The sequence below is a fragment of the Euphorbia lathyris genome, chromosome 4, assembly GCF_963576675.1.
Source record: "Euphorbia lathyris chromosome 4, ddEupLath1.1, whole genome shotgun sequence".
Classification (NCBI taxonomy): domain Eukaryota; kingdom Viridiplantae; phylum Streptophyta; class Magnoliopsida; order Malpighiales; family Euphorbiaceae; genus Euphorbia; species Euphorbia lathyris.
Window position 1 is genome coordinate 31163495 of NC_088913.1, and position 16605 is coordinate 31180099.

General features: G+C 29.4%; 2 protein-coding genes across 2 annotated transcripts; both read right to left on the reverse strand.

Moving 5' to 3' along the window:
• Nucleotides 1-321: 321 nt before the first annotated feature.
• On the reverse strand, nucleotides 322-945 carry LOC136225536 (classical arabinogalactan protein 9-like). Its single transcript, XM_066013599.1, has one exon. The coding sequence runs from the start codon at nucleotides 875-877 to the stop codon at nucleotides 458-460; it is 420 nt and encodes a 139-aa protein (XP_065869671.1). The 5' UTR covers nucleotides 878-945; the 3' UTR covers nucleotides 322-457.
• A 13656-nt stretch (nucleotides 946-14601) lies between these two features.
• On the reverse strand, nucleotides 14602-15276 carry LOC136227864 (classical arabinogalactan protein 1-like). The gene has a single exon (XM_066016633.1). It carries the CDS (start codon nucleotides 15191-15193, stop codon nucleotides 14771-14773), a length of 423 nt encoding a protein of 140 aa, XP_065872705.1. The 5' UTR covers nucleotides 15194-15276; the 3' UTR covers nucleotides 14602-14770.
• Between the last annotated feature and the right edge of the window lie 1329 nt (nucleotides 15277-16605).

The following is a 16605-nucleotide window of genomic DNA, read 5'->3' on the forward strand; positions in this document are numbered from 1 at the left end:
TAAAATATTATTTAGCTCTTGAAAATTTTCATCTCGAAGTCGTTATCGACTAAATTTGGCAAAATAAAAAAAACATGTAAAATTTTGCAACTATAGATTGTGTTTGCAAAAAAAAAATACTACAGATACCACATCGCAAATCGGCCAAACCTTATTTATAATTAACCTTATATTTTATGCAAACTGAACATTTTATAATATGCAAACCGAACATTTTATGAAATATCGAACACTTTGAAAGTAAACGGGAGAATCAATCATTTTGGAAGAAGTTCAGAGCGAAATGATATATTAAGCAAAATTTATTTCATACTCCAGTGATGAATAAATAAAAAATAAAAGTATATTGATAAAGCTGCTAATATGAAATGATATTAGCCACCTCTGATGAATAATACAAAAGAATTGTTAAATAAATGGTGAAAACAAAAACAAAAACAATATCAGATAATATACTTTATAAAACCAAAACGGCGGTGAATACACCGATAGCTAGAGATCCAGAAATAGCAAATCTATTGAATACGGCAACGTTTTCAGCTGGAGCAAGAGCAGGAGCATCAGATGGAGAGCCAGAGATTGCAGACGGCGGGAGTACAGAAGGAAAAGGAGAACCGGCGGTAGGAGGAGGAGATGGAGGAGAGTTAACAGTAGCCGGAGATGGAGCATTCACCGGAGGAGTAACAGTACTCGATGGAGAAGGAGAAGAAACCGGTGGTTTCACAACTGCAGACGGAGTAGGAGCAGATACTGGCGGTGGTGTAGCAAACGGCGATCTAGTCGGTGAAGCTGAAGGAGCAGAAGACGGCGACTGTGCGATGGCTGATCCGGCCATCAACACCATTATCAAACAAAGAGAAAAGCATGAGCTGGCCATTGTTTAATTACTTGTTGATTCACAAATTAATCAGAGAGAAGAGAGGAAAGCGTGAGATGAATGAGAAAGGGAGAAGGGAAGAGAGGGGTATATATAGGAGAGTTTGGTGTGAGTGGGACCGGTGGTGAAGCGAAATGACACGGTTGCTTACTGGAACGAATGAAGCGTCCAATAAATCCAGACTGTACACGTGTAGTAAAGTTTGAGACGACCACATAATGTGAACCGTTGAGATGTAATTTAGAATGCTTTATGCAACGGTCAAAAAAGAAAAGGAAAGACTCGTATTTGGATGGAACAATGACCTGCAGTTTCTAGAAAAGAAATTACTTAATTAACGCGTTTTTAACTTTTTCTTTTACCTGAGTAATTATCAGTGTTGTCGGACAGAACTGATACGACTATGTCAGATCTCCGATCTGATTTTTTTTTTTTCTTTTTTTGTTGTTGATTTTTGAATAATTTGGTAAGAATTGTGGTGAATTCAGAACCGACTATTGAACCAAAATCCCAAGTGATTCAGATTTTTTTTTAATCGAAACAGCTAATTTTTTTAAAAAAACTAAAAACTAAAATAAAAATTGTGACTTTAATAAAAAAAAATTAGATGTTAAGTTTCATTATTTTTTTAATTTATTGATTTCTATTTTTATTCAAATAATAAAAATTTGATTTTAAAATACTGATAATTTGATATAAAAATTAGTGTAATCGAACAGAAACATAACGAGGATGATTAATCATAAAGTTTATTAAATTTGAGTTGAAAATTTTTAATTACCAAATTATACGTATTTGATTTATAATTTTAGATTAACTATATATTATTATATATATTATTATTATGTCATCCAATCAGATTAATCTGAGTTATTTGGTTGAATGAAGTGACCCATAATTTAACTATAAACTTGCTTTAATGTTCGTCCGGTTCTAATAACATTAGTAATTATATTGAACATTATAGAGTGTTTATACTTTTTTTAGAGCAGTGTTTAATTCCAAACCATTGAAAATATAGTGTTTGTTTAAGTTTTTACAACATTTGCATTTAGCTTTTTCTGAAGCCTTCCATTCCATGAATATCTTTCTGTATTTATTTGATGTTGACAAATTGATCATTCTTATTTTAACAGAACTCATTTCTTTTTTAACGTTATTCCTAGTTCTATAATATTATTGTCGAAAGAATATAATTCTACTCTAGTTAATAAATTATTTTTTTTTTATTTATTTAGATTATTTTTATTAATTTGTATATTACACTTTTTATTTTTATAATTTATTTGTTGATTAATTAAAGAGGAAGTACAAAAATAAATTATGTGGTTTTCGACATTTTCAAACACAGTCTCGTGTCTCAAAATATGACAAACATGAGCATTTAGGTATTAGAAATAATTCGTAGATTATTCAATGGAACTACAAGATCGAAACTCATGTCAATTCATTGAGATCAATAGCGGAAGTGTACCTAAATCCACACTACAACAAATTGAACGCAATCGAAAACATCTTGGGTTGATTGGTCTTCTGTTACAAGACACGACTTGAATCTCTACGTTCGATGGAGAAGAGTGTAGAATATGTAAAATTGTCTGTCTTAGGAACCTTAATCCTTTTATTTATAGTAAAATATAAAGGTTGTAATTACTATTCTACCTATCATAAAATTAGATAATTATAACCAGGTATCCACACATAATTAAGTACATACCCGTATATATGCATCAATCTCCTAAACTATATTGATTGCTTAACAAACTAACAATATGATAACTTATTTACAATATTATACACGTAAAGCCCACATTGTGGATTTCAATCCAACAATCCCACATTTGGATGAAACATGTATATCCCTGTAAATTATGAACCTTTATGACGTCAACTATACTATCATATTTACTATATCATATACCAACAATTTCTTTCATTAATTATGCCGACATAGGACCAAAACAGAATCAATGACCCTTAGTGTGATACTACCAACGATGATCACATATATTAGTATAATCAAATGATATGAATTAAGTATGGAGGTGTAACATGTAAATTACATGTAATGTGATCTCAACATGCCTATTTCCAACTGATCATATACTTCAGTGGAGATCAACAACAACATATCAAAATGGAGATAAACAAAAACTTCAACAAACATAATGTATCAAATACATGCACCAAAACATAAACTCCAACTGAGCTCAAATTTCATCAAACATTACAAAACCCATACGAGTTGTATGCTCATGAAAGACCTTGGGTAGTAATCCTTTAGTGAGCGGATCCGTTAACATGGAGTTACTCCGTGCTTTATTGACAGTTGACCATTCTAAATTCTTTCTCTAAGTGCTAGATACTTGATATATATATATATATGGAAGAGTTCTCAATGGTGAGTCTCCATCCATGAAGACTATTAAATTCTGAATAAATGACCTGCTATAGAAGGTTACTAACAGGTTATCAGGTTACCTAAAATATAATTCTCTTTCCATAATAAAAGCAAAATTACAATATTTCTCTCTCATATTAATTGTCAAGGTTTTTCTAAAACATAATAAAAAAACTAAAAATAAAATTAAACCTTTTTTTTCACGTTATTGTTGAGAAACAATCTGACGAATATAAAGCCAAGTCCTTTCCAATATATAAAAATTATGCTTCCAATTGAATCAAATCAAAATCATAATCATGAATTACATTTTTTGTTTTGTCTATAGAGTATAAAAAAACTATATAATAAAATAAACAAAAAATTAAGCAGTTCATACCTAAATAAGTTTTTAACTCAATTATTTAATTAATTCCTACTTAATTTTCTATTGCGCTTTTTTATATATTTTTGGTTGATACTTTATTATAGTGTAAATTACACTAATGACCACTAACCTTTATTATTTTTAAGATTTTACTATTGAACTTCATAAACTTAATATAAAAGTCACTCAATTTTACACCTTTTAATATTTGTGGCCATTAAATTTTAAATTTAAAGTTGCTTATAATATTATTAACTCGTAGAATTTTTTATTTTTAGACCATTAATGGTCATGTTGAGTAATTGAGTGACTATATGTGTTAAAAAGTGTAAAGTTGAGTGGTCACGTTAATTTATGTTACGTTACGTCATATTATGTTATGTTACTTACGTTGCATTAAGTTATGTTAAGTAACATAACGTAGCGTAACGTAACGTTACCTAAACATATAAGATTTACGTAAAGTTCAAATGTTTTACGTAAAACTCAATTTTTCGTAATGTTAATGATTTTTTTTTTGTAAAAGTACAACTTTACATTAATTAAGTCCAACTTACATAAATTGTCTCTAAAGATGTGAGATTGACGTAAAGTTCAAATTTTTTACATGAAAGTAGCATTTTTCATGAAACTAAGTGATTTTGATTCTGTAACATAATAACTTTACATAAATTGAACTTATATTATTATGTTACGTTACATTATATCATGTTAAGTTACATAACACTACGTTACGCTACGTCACTTTACGTTACATCATGTCAAGTTATGTTACGTTACGTCATGTCAAGTTACGTTACGTTATGTTACGTTACGTTACGTTATGTCATGTTATATTATGTCACCTTACGTTACGTCGCAACACATCATGTTACATTATGTTACGTTACACTAGGTTACATTATGTTCGATTAGGGATGGTAAGCTCTATGAAAATTTATAAATGAATAAAAGGTTAAAGAAATAAAAAAAAACTAGGGCGTGCTCTACCATTGAGCTAATAGCCCATCACGAGCTTACAATCCTGAGGATTTATAAATTGAGCTTCCAATTCTAAGGATTTATAAATTGAGCTTATAATTATTACGTTACGTTATTCTAATTTATGTTACCTTATGTTACGTTACGTAACATTACATTATATTATGTTACGTAATGTAACATTACATTATATTATGTTACGTAACGTAACATTACATTACGTTACATAACGTAACATTACATTACGTTATGTTACGTTACGTTATATTATGTTACGTCGCATTACATTACGTCAAATCATATCACATCATATTAAGTTATGTTATATTACGTTACGTTACACTAAGTTACATTATATTCGGTTGGAGATCGTAATCTCAATGGATTTATAAATAAATGAAAGCTTAAAAAAATAAAAAAGCTAAAGATTTTAAATTGAGCTTATAATTATGAGGATTTATAGATTGAGCTTACAATCCTAAGGATTTATAAATTGAACTTATAATTATTATGTTACGTTACGTTAACTTTCATCATATCACGTTACATTATGTTAGGGATTGTAAGCTCAATGACCGTTTATAAATTGAGCTTATAATTATTATGTTACATTAAGTTTGTACTACGTTACGTTACGTTACGTTACGTTACGTTACGTTACGTTACGTTACATCGCATCACATCACGTTACATTATGTTACATTATAATAAATTACGTTATGTCACATTATGTTATGTCGCATCACATCACGTTACATTATGTTATGTTACACTAAGTTACGTTATGTTTGGTTGGGGATGGTAAGCCCAATGACGGTTTATAAATAAATAAAAGCTTAAAGAAATAAAAAAACTGGGGCTCACTCTACCATTGAGCTAATAGCCCGTCGTGAGCTTACAATCCTGATGATTTATAAATTGAGCTTACAATTCTAAGGATTTATAAATTGAGCTTACAATCCTAAGCATTTATAAATTGAGCTTATAATTATTACGTTACATTACGTTACGTTACGTTATGTTACTTTACGTTACGTTACGTTACGCCACGCCACGTTATATTACGTTAGGGATTGTAAGCTCAATGACTATTGACAAATTGAGCTTATAAGTATTACGTTATGTTACGTTACGTTACGTTACGTTACGTTATATTACATTACATTATGTTATTCTAAGTTACATTATATTATGTTATTCTAAGTTAAATTACGTTATGTTATGTCACATTATGTTGCGTTATGTTACTTCACATTACGTTACGTTACATTATGTTATTCTAGTTAAGTAATGTTTCAGTTCAGTAATGTTTCAGTTGAGTGGTTTTTTGGTTCAGTGATATTTCAGTTCAGTAATGTTTCAGTTTAGTAATGTTTGAGTTTAGTGTAATGTTTGAGTTTAGTAATGTTTCAGCCCAGTAATGTTTCAGTTTAGTAATCTTTAAGTTCAGTAATGTTTCAGTTCAGTGATATTTCAGTTCAGTGATATTTCAGTTCAGTGATATTTCAGTTCAGTAATATTTCAGTTTAGTGATGTTTCAATTCATTGATGTTTCTATTGAGTGATGTTTCAGTTCAGTAATATTTCAGTTCAGTGATTTTTAGTTCAATAATTTTTCAGTTCGCTAATGTTTTAGTTTAGTAATGTTTCAATTCAGTAATGTTTCAGTTAAGTAATATTTCAGTTTAGTGATGTTTCAGTTCAGTAATATTTCAGTTCAGTGATGTTTTAGCTCAGTAATATTTTAGTTCAGTAATATTTCAGTTTAGTAATGTTTTAATTCGGTAATATTTTAGTTCAGTGATGTTTCAATTCAATAATGTTTCAGTTGAGTAAGGTTTCAGTTTAGTAATATTTCAGTTCAGTGATGTTTTTGTTCAGTGATGTTTCGGTTCAATGATGTTTTGGTTCAGTGATATTCAGTTTAGTAATATTTCAGTACAGTAATGTTTGAGTTCAGTAATGTTTGAGTTTAGTAATATTTCAGTTTAGTGATGTCTCAGTTCAGTAATGTTTCAGTTTAGTAATATTTTAGTTGAGTGATGTTTCAGTTTAGTGATGTCTCAGTTCAAGAATGTTTCAGTTCAATGATGTTTCAGTTCAGTAGTGTTTCAGTCAGTGATGTTTCAGTTCAGTAATATTGCAGTTCAGTAATGTTACGGTTAAATAAGGTTCCAATTTAGTAATGTTTCGGTTCATTAATATTTCAATTTAGTAATGTTTAAGTTTACTAATGTTTCAGTTTAGTAATATATCAGTCTGATAATGTTTAAGTTCAAAAATGTTTGAGTTCAGTGATGTTTAAGTTCAGTGATGTTCCAGTTTAGTAATGTTTCAATTTAATAATGTTTCAGTTTAGTATTGTTTTAGTTGAGTAATGTTTCAGTTTAGTAGTATTTCAGTTCAGTGATATTTCAGTTCAGTAATGTTCCAGTTTAGTAATGTTTCAGTTGAGTGATGTTTCGGTTCAGTGATGTTTCAATTCAGAGATGTTTCAGTTTAGTGATGTTTCAGTTCAGTAATATTTCAGTTCAGTGATGTTTTAGTTCAGTAATATTTTAGTTCAGTAATGTTTCAGTTCATTAATGTTTCAGCTTAGTAATGTTTCAATTCGGTAATGTTTCAGTTCAGTGATGTTTTAGTTCAGTAATATTTCAGTTGAGTAAGGTTTCAGTTTAGTAATATTTCAGTTCAGTGATATTTCAGTTAAGTGATGTTTCAGTTCAGTAATATTTCAGTTCAGTGATATTTTGGTTCAGTGATGTTTCAGTTCAGTGATGTTTCGGTTTAATGATATTTTTGTTCAGTGATATTTTTGTTCAGTGATATTTTTGTTCAGTAATGTTTCAGTTCAGTGTTATTTCAGTTTAGTGATATTTCAGTTCAGTGATATTTCAGTTTAATGATGTTTTAGTTCAGTAATATTTTAGTTCAGTAATGTTCTAGCTTAGTAATGTTTCAATTCGGTAATATTTCAGTTCAGTGATGTTTTAGTCCAGTAATGTTTCGGTTGAGTAAGGTTTCAATTCTCAGTGATGTTTCAGTTAAGTGATGTTTCAGTTCAGTGCTATTTTAGTTTAGTGATGTTTTAGTTCAGTGATATTTCAGTTCAATGATGTTTCAGTTCAATCATATTTTGATTCAGTGATATTCAGTTTAGTAATATTTCAGTTCAATGATATTTTAGTTCAATAATGTTTCAGTTTAGTAATATTTTAATTCAGTGATGTTTCAGTTCAGTAACATTCAGTTCAGTAATGTTTCAGTTCATTAATGTTTTAGTTGAATGATGTTTCAGTTTAGTAATGTTACAGTTCAGTGGTGTTTCAGTTTAATAATGTTTCGATTCAGTGATGTTTCAGTTTAATGATGTTTTAGTTCAATAATGTTTCAGTTCAGTAATGTTTGAGCTGAGTAATGTTTCAATTCGGTAATATTTTAGTTTAGTGATGTTTTAGTTCAGTAATGTTTCGGTTGAGTAAGGTTTCCGTTTAGTAATATTTCAGTTAAGTGATGTTTCAATTCAGTGATATTTCGGTTCAATGATGTTTTAGTTCAGTGATGTTTCAGTTCAATCATGTTTTGATTCAGTGATATTCAATTTAGTAATATTTCAGTTCAGTGATGTTTTAGTTCAATAATGTTTCAGTTTAGTAACATTCCAGTTTACTAATGTTTCAGTTTAGTAACGTTCAGTTCAGTAATGTTTCAGTTCTTTAATGTTTTAGTTGAATGATGTTTCGGTTTAGTAATGTTTCGGTTTAGTAATATTTCAGTTCAGTAATGTTTCAGTTGAGTGATGTTTGAGTTCAGTTATGTTTAAGTTCAGTAATATTTCAGTTCAGTAATATTTGAGTTTAGTAATGTTTCAGTTCAGTAATATTTTAGTTTAATAATCTTTTAGTTCAATAATATTTCGGTTCAGTGATGTTTCAGTTCAGTAATATTTCAGTTCAGTGATGTTTTAGTTCATTAATGTTTCAGTTTAGTAATATTTCAGTTCAGTGATGTTTTAGTTCAATAATATTTTAGTTCAGTAATGTTTCAGTTCAGTGATGTTTCAGTTCAGTAATGTTTCAGGTTAGTAATGTTTCAGTTCAGTAATGTTTCAGTTGAGTGATGTTTGAGTTCAGTTATGTTTGAAATCAGTAATATTTCAGTTCAGTAATATTTGAGTTTAGTAAAGTTTCAGTTCAGTAATGTTTCAGTTCAGTAATCTTTGATTTCAGTAATGTTTCAGTTTTGTGATGTTTCAGTTCACTGATATTTTAGTTTAGTAATATTTCAGTTCAGTGATGTTTTAGGTTAGTAATATTTCAGTTCAGTAATGTTTCAATTCAGTAATGTGTTAGTTTAGTAATTTTTCAGTTCAGTAATGTTTCAATTTAGTGATGTTTCAGTTCAGTAATATTTCAGTTCAGTGATGTTTTAGTTCAGTGATGTTTCAGTTTAATGATATTTCAATTCAATAATATTTCAATTTAGTGATGTTTTAGTTCAGTAATATTCTAGTTCAGTAATATTTCAGTTCAGTAATGTTTCAGTTCAGTCATGTTTCAGTTCAGTGATATTTCAGTTCAGTGATGTTTCAGTTTAGTAACGTTTCAGTTGAGTAAGGTTTCAGTTTAGCAATATTCCAGTTAAGTGATATTTAAGTTTATTGATATTTTAGTTCAGTGATGTTTCGGTTCAGTGATGTTTTGATTTAGTGATATTCAGTTTAGTAATATTTCAGTTCAGTGGTGTTTCAGTTCAGTAATGTTCCAGTTTAGTAATATTTCAGTTCAGTGATGTTTCAGTTCAATGATGTTTCTGTTGAGTAATATTTCAGTTCAATGATGTTTTAGTTCAGTAATATGTCAGTTCAGTAATGTTTCAGTTTAGTAATGTTTCAATTCGATAATGTTTCAGTTTAGTGAGGTTTCAGTTGAGTAATGTTTCAGTTTAGTAGTATTTAAGTTCAGTGATATTTCATTTCAGTAATGTTTCATTTCAGTAATGTTCCAGTTCAGTAATGTTTCATTTCAGTAATGTTTGAGTTGAGTGATGTTTTCGTTTTCGTTCAGTGATATTGAATTTAGTAATATTTCATTTTAGTGACATTTCAGTTCAGTAATGTTTCAGTTTAGTAATGTTTCAGTTCAGTGGTGTTTCAGTTCTGTGATGTTTCAGTTCACTGATATTTTAGTTTAGTAATATTTCAGTTCTGTAATGTTTCAGTTCAGTGATGTTTCAATTCAGTAATGTTTTAATTTAGTAATCTTTTAGTTCAGTAATGTTTCAATTTAGTGATGTTTCAGTTTAATGATATTTCAATTCAGTAATATTTCAGTTCAGTGATGTTTTAGTTCAGTAATATTCTAGTTCAGTAATACTTCAGTTCATTAATGTTTCAATTCAGTCATGTTTCAGTTCAGTGATATTTCAGTTCAGTGATGTTTCAGTTTAGTAACGTTTCAGTTGAGTAAGGTTTCAGTTTAGCAATATTCCAGTTAAGTGATATTTAAGTTTATTGATATTTTAGTTCAGTGATGTTTCGGTTCAGTGATGTTTTGATTTAGTGATATTCAGTTTAGTAATATTTCAGTTCAGTGGTGTTTCAGTTCAGTAATGTTCCAGTTTAGTAATATTTCAGTTCAGTGATGTTTCAGTTCAATGATGTTTCTGTTGAGTAATATTTCAGTTCAATGATGTTTTAGTTCAGTAATATGTCAGTTCAGTAATGTTTCAGTTTAGTAATGTTTCAATTCGATAATGTTTCAGTTTAGTGAGGTTTCAGTTGAGTAATGTTTCAGTTTAGTAGTATTTAAGTTCAGTGATATTTCATTTCAGTAATGTTTCATTTCAGTAATGTTTCAGTTGAGTGATGTTTTCGTTCCGTGATATTGAATTAGTAATATTTCATTTTAGTGACATTTCAGTTCAGTAATGTTTCAGTTTAGTAATGTTTCAGTTCAGTGGTGTTTCAGTTCAGTGGTGTTTCAGTTCAGTGGTGTTTCAGTTCAGTAATGTTTTAGTTCAGTAATATTTCAGTTAACTGATGTTTTAGTTTATTAATATTTTAGTTTAGTAATATTTCAGTTCAGTAATGTTTCAGTTGAGTGATATTTCAGTTCAGTAATGTTTCAGTTGAGTGATGTTTGAGTTCAGTAATGTTTCAGTTTAGTAACGTTTCAGTTCAATAATGTTTTAGTTCAGTAATGTTTCAGCTCAGTGATTTTTCAGTTTCATGATGTTTCAGTTGAGTAATATTTGAGTTCAGTAATATTTCAGTTTAGTGATGTTTCAGTCCAGTAATGTTTCAGTTCAGTGAAATCTTAGTTCAGTAATGTTTTAGTTCAGTAATGTTTTAGTTCAGTGATGTTTCAGTTCAGTAATATTTCAGTTCAGTAATGTTTCAGTTCAGTAATGTTTCTTTTCAGTGATGTTTGAGTTCTGTAAAGTTTTCTGTTCAGTGATATTTACGTTACGTTACATTACGTTTGTGTGAGGATATAAATCAATTGCATGAAGGGAGTAGTATTTAATACGACATCTAAATGGATGACATTAGACATTTATTGTTGTCATTAGTGTGGCATTAGAATATATGAATTATAGAGATTGTAAGTTTAATGATTGTTTATAAATAAATGAATGCTTAAAGAAATAAAAAAAAATTAAGGATTTACAAATTGATCTTGGAATCCTAATGATTTACAAATTGAGCTTATAATCCTAGAAATTTATAAATTGAGCTTATAATTCTAAGGTAATAAATAGGGGGACAACACTATTAATTAGAACATCATTAATGTTGTATTTGGTTATCATAAATAATGTTGTACATTCTCAATGTCAAGCTTTTCGTGTTCCCAATGAACAACCATTTATTAAGATTTAATGCATATAACATTGATTAGACGGATACAAAATTACTTAGAAGAAGACGTCTTCTTATGTAAAATAAAAGCATTCGGGAAAAAAAAATATTTCTTGGAAGTTGGTTATATCTTGAGGAAAGAGAAAACGTTTTTCAAAGCACAATATTCCAAGTGACAACTGACATGTCATCAGGTAAAACCCATTTTAATATTAAATCACAACTTAAATCATGGACCACTAGATCTTGATCCAATGGCTATTAAACACTCACCATGTATAGAGATAATTTAGTGCTCACCATTGAGAGCAACCCCATATATATATATATATACTTATCACCGATAGAACTTCGATTGTTATTTGAAAACATGAATACCGATTTATAGTCATAGTACATCTTAAGTGGTCTTTCTAACCATTCACAATATGCAACTTCGTGATAAAATTTCACGGCCATAATGCATGATCGGATGCCTCATAGCACGTTATGTATTCTGCTGCCATGGTGGAGGAAGTAATGCAAATTGTTCGTCCGAAAGCACAACATGCATACATGACATGCAAACAATTAAAAGGAAGGACAAAAAAACATAAACAACAAAAAGCATACGAGAATATTCACGAACAGTAATAAAAACTCTAAATCGCTCAATAAAAATTAAAACGATAACTTTTACTTGGAAGCAGGGCCGTCTCCAGCATTTTGGAGGCCCTAAGCGTGCATTTTTTTTCATATCTAAATCTAATAAAACAATAAATAGTAAATAGTAAAATCAATAAATTATTAACTACAATTCAAGTCATATAATAATAACATAAAGCTAAGAAATTATTATTTTTCTTGCTTTTGTACGTGTAAAATCGAGTTTTCTTTTATATATTTAAAATAAAGTTTCTTCTCACGAGTCATGCGAGAAGCAAGCAGACGACAAAGTATTAATTTCTGGAAATTAATCTTGGACGGCTGAACTCGAACCTAATCGCAAGATTCTATGGAAAGAAAGTGAAGAATTTATCTTCGAGATTAAAAATTGGTTGAGCCGCGTATTTATTATGAATTACATGCTTAAATCACTATTTGGACATTGATTGATCCAAGGATTCTTGTCATTTTGATCTATCCCAAATTTTATCATTTGGCCACTGAACTATCCCAATTGGTGAAATTTCAATCCAATTTTGATGGAAACTTAATAGAATTATTGACATATGATGATATTTTGATAAATTTTATTTTAGAGATTTATTTCTTGTTTTAATCTCATTAATTATTTAGGTAAATCAACTTTAAAACGTACGACATATCAAACCCATATGTTAAAATATCATCACATATCATAAGGAAACAATTTTATCAAGACTTCATCAAAATTAAGTAGAATTTCATCAATTTGAATAGTATATGGTCCAAATGTGACCAAATGATAAATTAGTGGCTGAATATTTAAATTTTAAATAAATCAAAGTCTAAATAACATTTTATACCTAATTACAAATTGTAATTTATAAGTGCATTTCGTCTTGTAATTAAAAAAACAAAAAATTTAAAAATCACTAGAATAACAAAATAATAGTTTATACATTGTTTCCAAATATGAAAAAAAGTTCATAAAAAATCAGTATAGGTGTTGTCAAAAGAAAGAAAAAAAATAAGAGAAAAAATGAATTAATAAATGTTGATCCAAAGAATCATCAAAATTGAGTGAAATTTCATCAATTTAAATAGTTTATGGTCTAAATGTGATTAAATAATAAATTAGTGGTCAAATATTAAAATTTTAAATAAATTAGAGTCTAAATAACATTTTACACCAAATTTCAATTTATAAGTAAATTTCATCTTGTAATTTATTAAAAAATAAAAAATTTAAAAATCACTAGAATACCAAAATAATAGTTTATACATTGTTTCCAAATATGAAAAAAAGTTCAGAAAAAATCAGTATAAGTGTTGTCAAAAGAAAGAAAAAAAATAAGAGAAAAAAATGAACTAATAAATGTTGATCCAAAGAATCATCAAAATTGAGTGAAATTTCATCAATTTAAATAGTTTATGGTCTAAATGTGATTAAATAATAGATTAGTGGTCAAATATTAAAATTTTTAAATAAATCAGAGTCTAAATAACATAACATTTTACACCAAATTATAATTTAGAAGTGAATTTCATATTGTAATTTATTAAAAAATAAAAAATTTAAAAATAACTAAAATAACAAAGTAATAATTTATACATTCGAACCCCACCCTTATAAACATCTCAAATATGTCTTTATCATTCAACCTAACAGTATCTTTTGTTATATATTTAAATCTATATACCTTTTAACCATAATTTTTTTTAATAATTATCAAATTTTAAAAAAATTCCGATTTGGAGACCCCCGTAAGTCGGAGGCCCTAGACAGCCTCCCCCTAGAGCCGACCCTGCATGGAAGGTTTTGATACCTTCTCAGACATGTCTACCCAAGTAAGCAAACCAAAATATTGTACTCAACTTCACTACTTGCGAAGCTGGAATGAAGCAAGCACAATGATTTGTAACGCGAAACCCCAATGTAAATCGTTCGTCTTGATGCTCTATTGCTCGTTCATTGTAATTTACAAAGGAGAAATATTTACAATCATGATTGTATTAGGACTTAAGGTACTTAGAGTTGGGAGGTTTTAGAAAAAAAATGAATACGAATAGTAAGATTAAAGGTCTTACCTTTATAATTGTGTTTTTTTTGTTTTGGCCTCTTATATTAACATTAACATTTTTTAATAACAAAACTACCCCTTACACATCATCAAATTGAATGGATGAAAGGCTTTCATCGCGATTTTTTTAATTAAAAGCGATGAAGTGGGAAAAACGACAGAAGACATCCAAACGAGACTGGCACTCTCCCTGACCGCCCACCCTCCCCCGGATATTATTAAAAGAAGAAACGAAAACAAAGTAAATACAATAAATTCAACCAAACAACAAGTAGTTTTTTTTTTAATTAACCCTTTATTATATTCAGAAGTTAGTATTTGAATTTAGTGAGTTAAATACTTGAATTATTAAACCCTCTAGAAGAATTAAACTATTAAATAAAATAAAAATTAAAAATAATAATAATATAATATCAAAATGCGAGGTATATTAGGTAAAAGTATAGCCACTAACAAATTATTTAGCATATGAAATAACATTAGCCAGCTGTGATGAATAATACAAAAGAATTGTGAAATAAATGGTGATAATAAAACCAGAAACGATATCAGATAATCCCGTCTGCTTTAATACACTCTATAAAACCAAAACGGCGGTGAATACACCGATAGCAAGAGATCCAGAAATAGCAAATCTATTGAATACGGCGGCGTTTTCAGCTGGAGCTAGAGCAGGAGCATCAGATGGAGAGCCAGAGATTGAAGACGGCGGGAGTACAGAAGGAAAAGGAGAACCGGCGGTAGGAGGAGGAGATGGAGGAGAGTTAACAGTAGCCGGAGATGGAGCATTCACCGGAGGAGTAACGGTACTCGATGGAGAAGGAGAAGAAACCGGTGGTTTCACAACTGCAGAAGGAGTAGGAGCAGATACTGGTGGTGGTGTCGCTACCGGCGATCTAGTCGGTGAAGCTGAAGGTGATGAAGACGGCGACTGTGCGATGGCTGATCCGGCCATCAACAGCATTATCAAACAGAGAGAAAAGCAGGATGAGCTTGCCATTGTTTAATTATTTGTTGATTCACAAATTAATCAGAGAGATAGAAATTGAGAAAGAGCAAAGAAAATAAAGTGTGAGATGAATGGGAAAGACAGAAGGCGATAGAGGGGTATATATAGGAGAGTTTGGTGTGGGTGGGACCACTGGTTAAGCGAAATGACACGGTTTCTTACTGGATAAATGAATCGTCCAATAAATCCAGACTGTACACGTGTAGTAATATTTCAGACCACGATAAAAAGTGACCGTTGAGATGTAATTTTCTGTGCTTCATGCAACGGTCAAAAGAGAAAAGGGAAGAGTCGTGCTTGGATGGAAGGATGACCTGCACTGCAGTTTCTACGAAATAAATTAATTAATTAACGCGTTTTTTACTTTTTCTTTTACTTGAGTAATTGTGGGACATTTAAGAAATTGAGGAAACACGTTACACATTTTTAGCCGAAATTTTCATTTCTGTCGTTATTTATTGGCCTAATGCTCCTACAACCACATTAATTTGTCCAAATTGATCATTTTATCCCTTAACTCATCGAATATCCTATTTACTGTTTTAGAAATGGTATTTTTCATCATCTTAATTTATTCAAATTAGTCATTTTATCCATGTTCAACTTATCGAATGTCCTATTTACTCTATTAACTCCATAAAAGTAGCATTTCTCATCTCTTATGATCATATTTACCCAATTAACTCCATAAAAGTCGTATTTCGTACCCTTTTATAGTGCAAACTTAATAGCACTTATTCAAATGAGTTTGAAAATATATATTTTTAATATTAACTTTTTATTTTGTTTTAACTTGATAATTATATCGATACTTCATGTGTTTATTATAATAATATTGTATTACAATAATTAGATAATCAAAATTTAACTAGCAAAAAAAAGTTGAAAAGAGAAAGAATGAATACAAGATACAAATAACAAGAACATTTTTTTTTATAAAAAAACAAGAACATTAATATAAACAAGTTAAAGACATTATATGTAGGAAAAATGTATAAAAATAGGCCTATGATTTCAATTTAGGTTCCACGTACAAAATAGCATCAATATAGGTTTAACATTTAAAAAATGTATCAATTTAGGCCTCGATGACGGATTGTAAGGGGTGAGAAATACCACTTTTATGGAGTTAAGGGGGTAAATAGGACATTCTATGAGTTAAGAAGGGGGTAAATGGACAAGTTGAAGGGGTGAGAAATACCACTTTTATAAAGTTAAGGGGGTAAATATGATATTCAATGAGTTGGGGGGATAAATGGATAAGTTGAGGGTGTGAGAAATACAACTTTTATGGAGTTAAGGGGGTAAATAAAACATTCGATAAGTTGAGGGGGTAAATATAATATTCTATGAGTTGGGGGGATAAATGGATAAGTTGAGGGTGTGAGAAATACAACTTTTAT

Coding starts and splice junctions, on each gene's coding strand:
- LOC136225536 (XM_066013599.1), bottom strand. CDS start 877: ATGGCCAGCTCATGCTTTTCTCTTTGTTTGATAATGGTGTTGATGGCC.
- LOC136227864 (XM_066016633.1), bottom strand. CDS start 15,193: ATGGCAAGCTCATCCTGCTTTTCTCTCTGTTTGATAATGCTGTTGATG.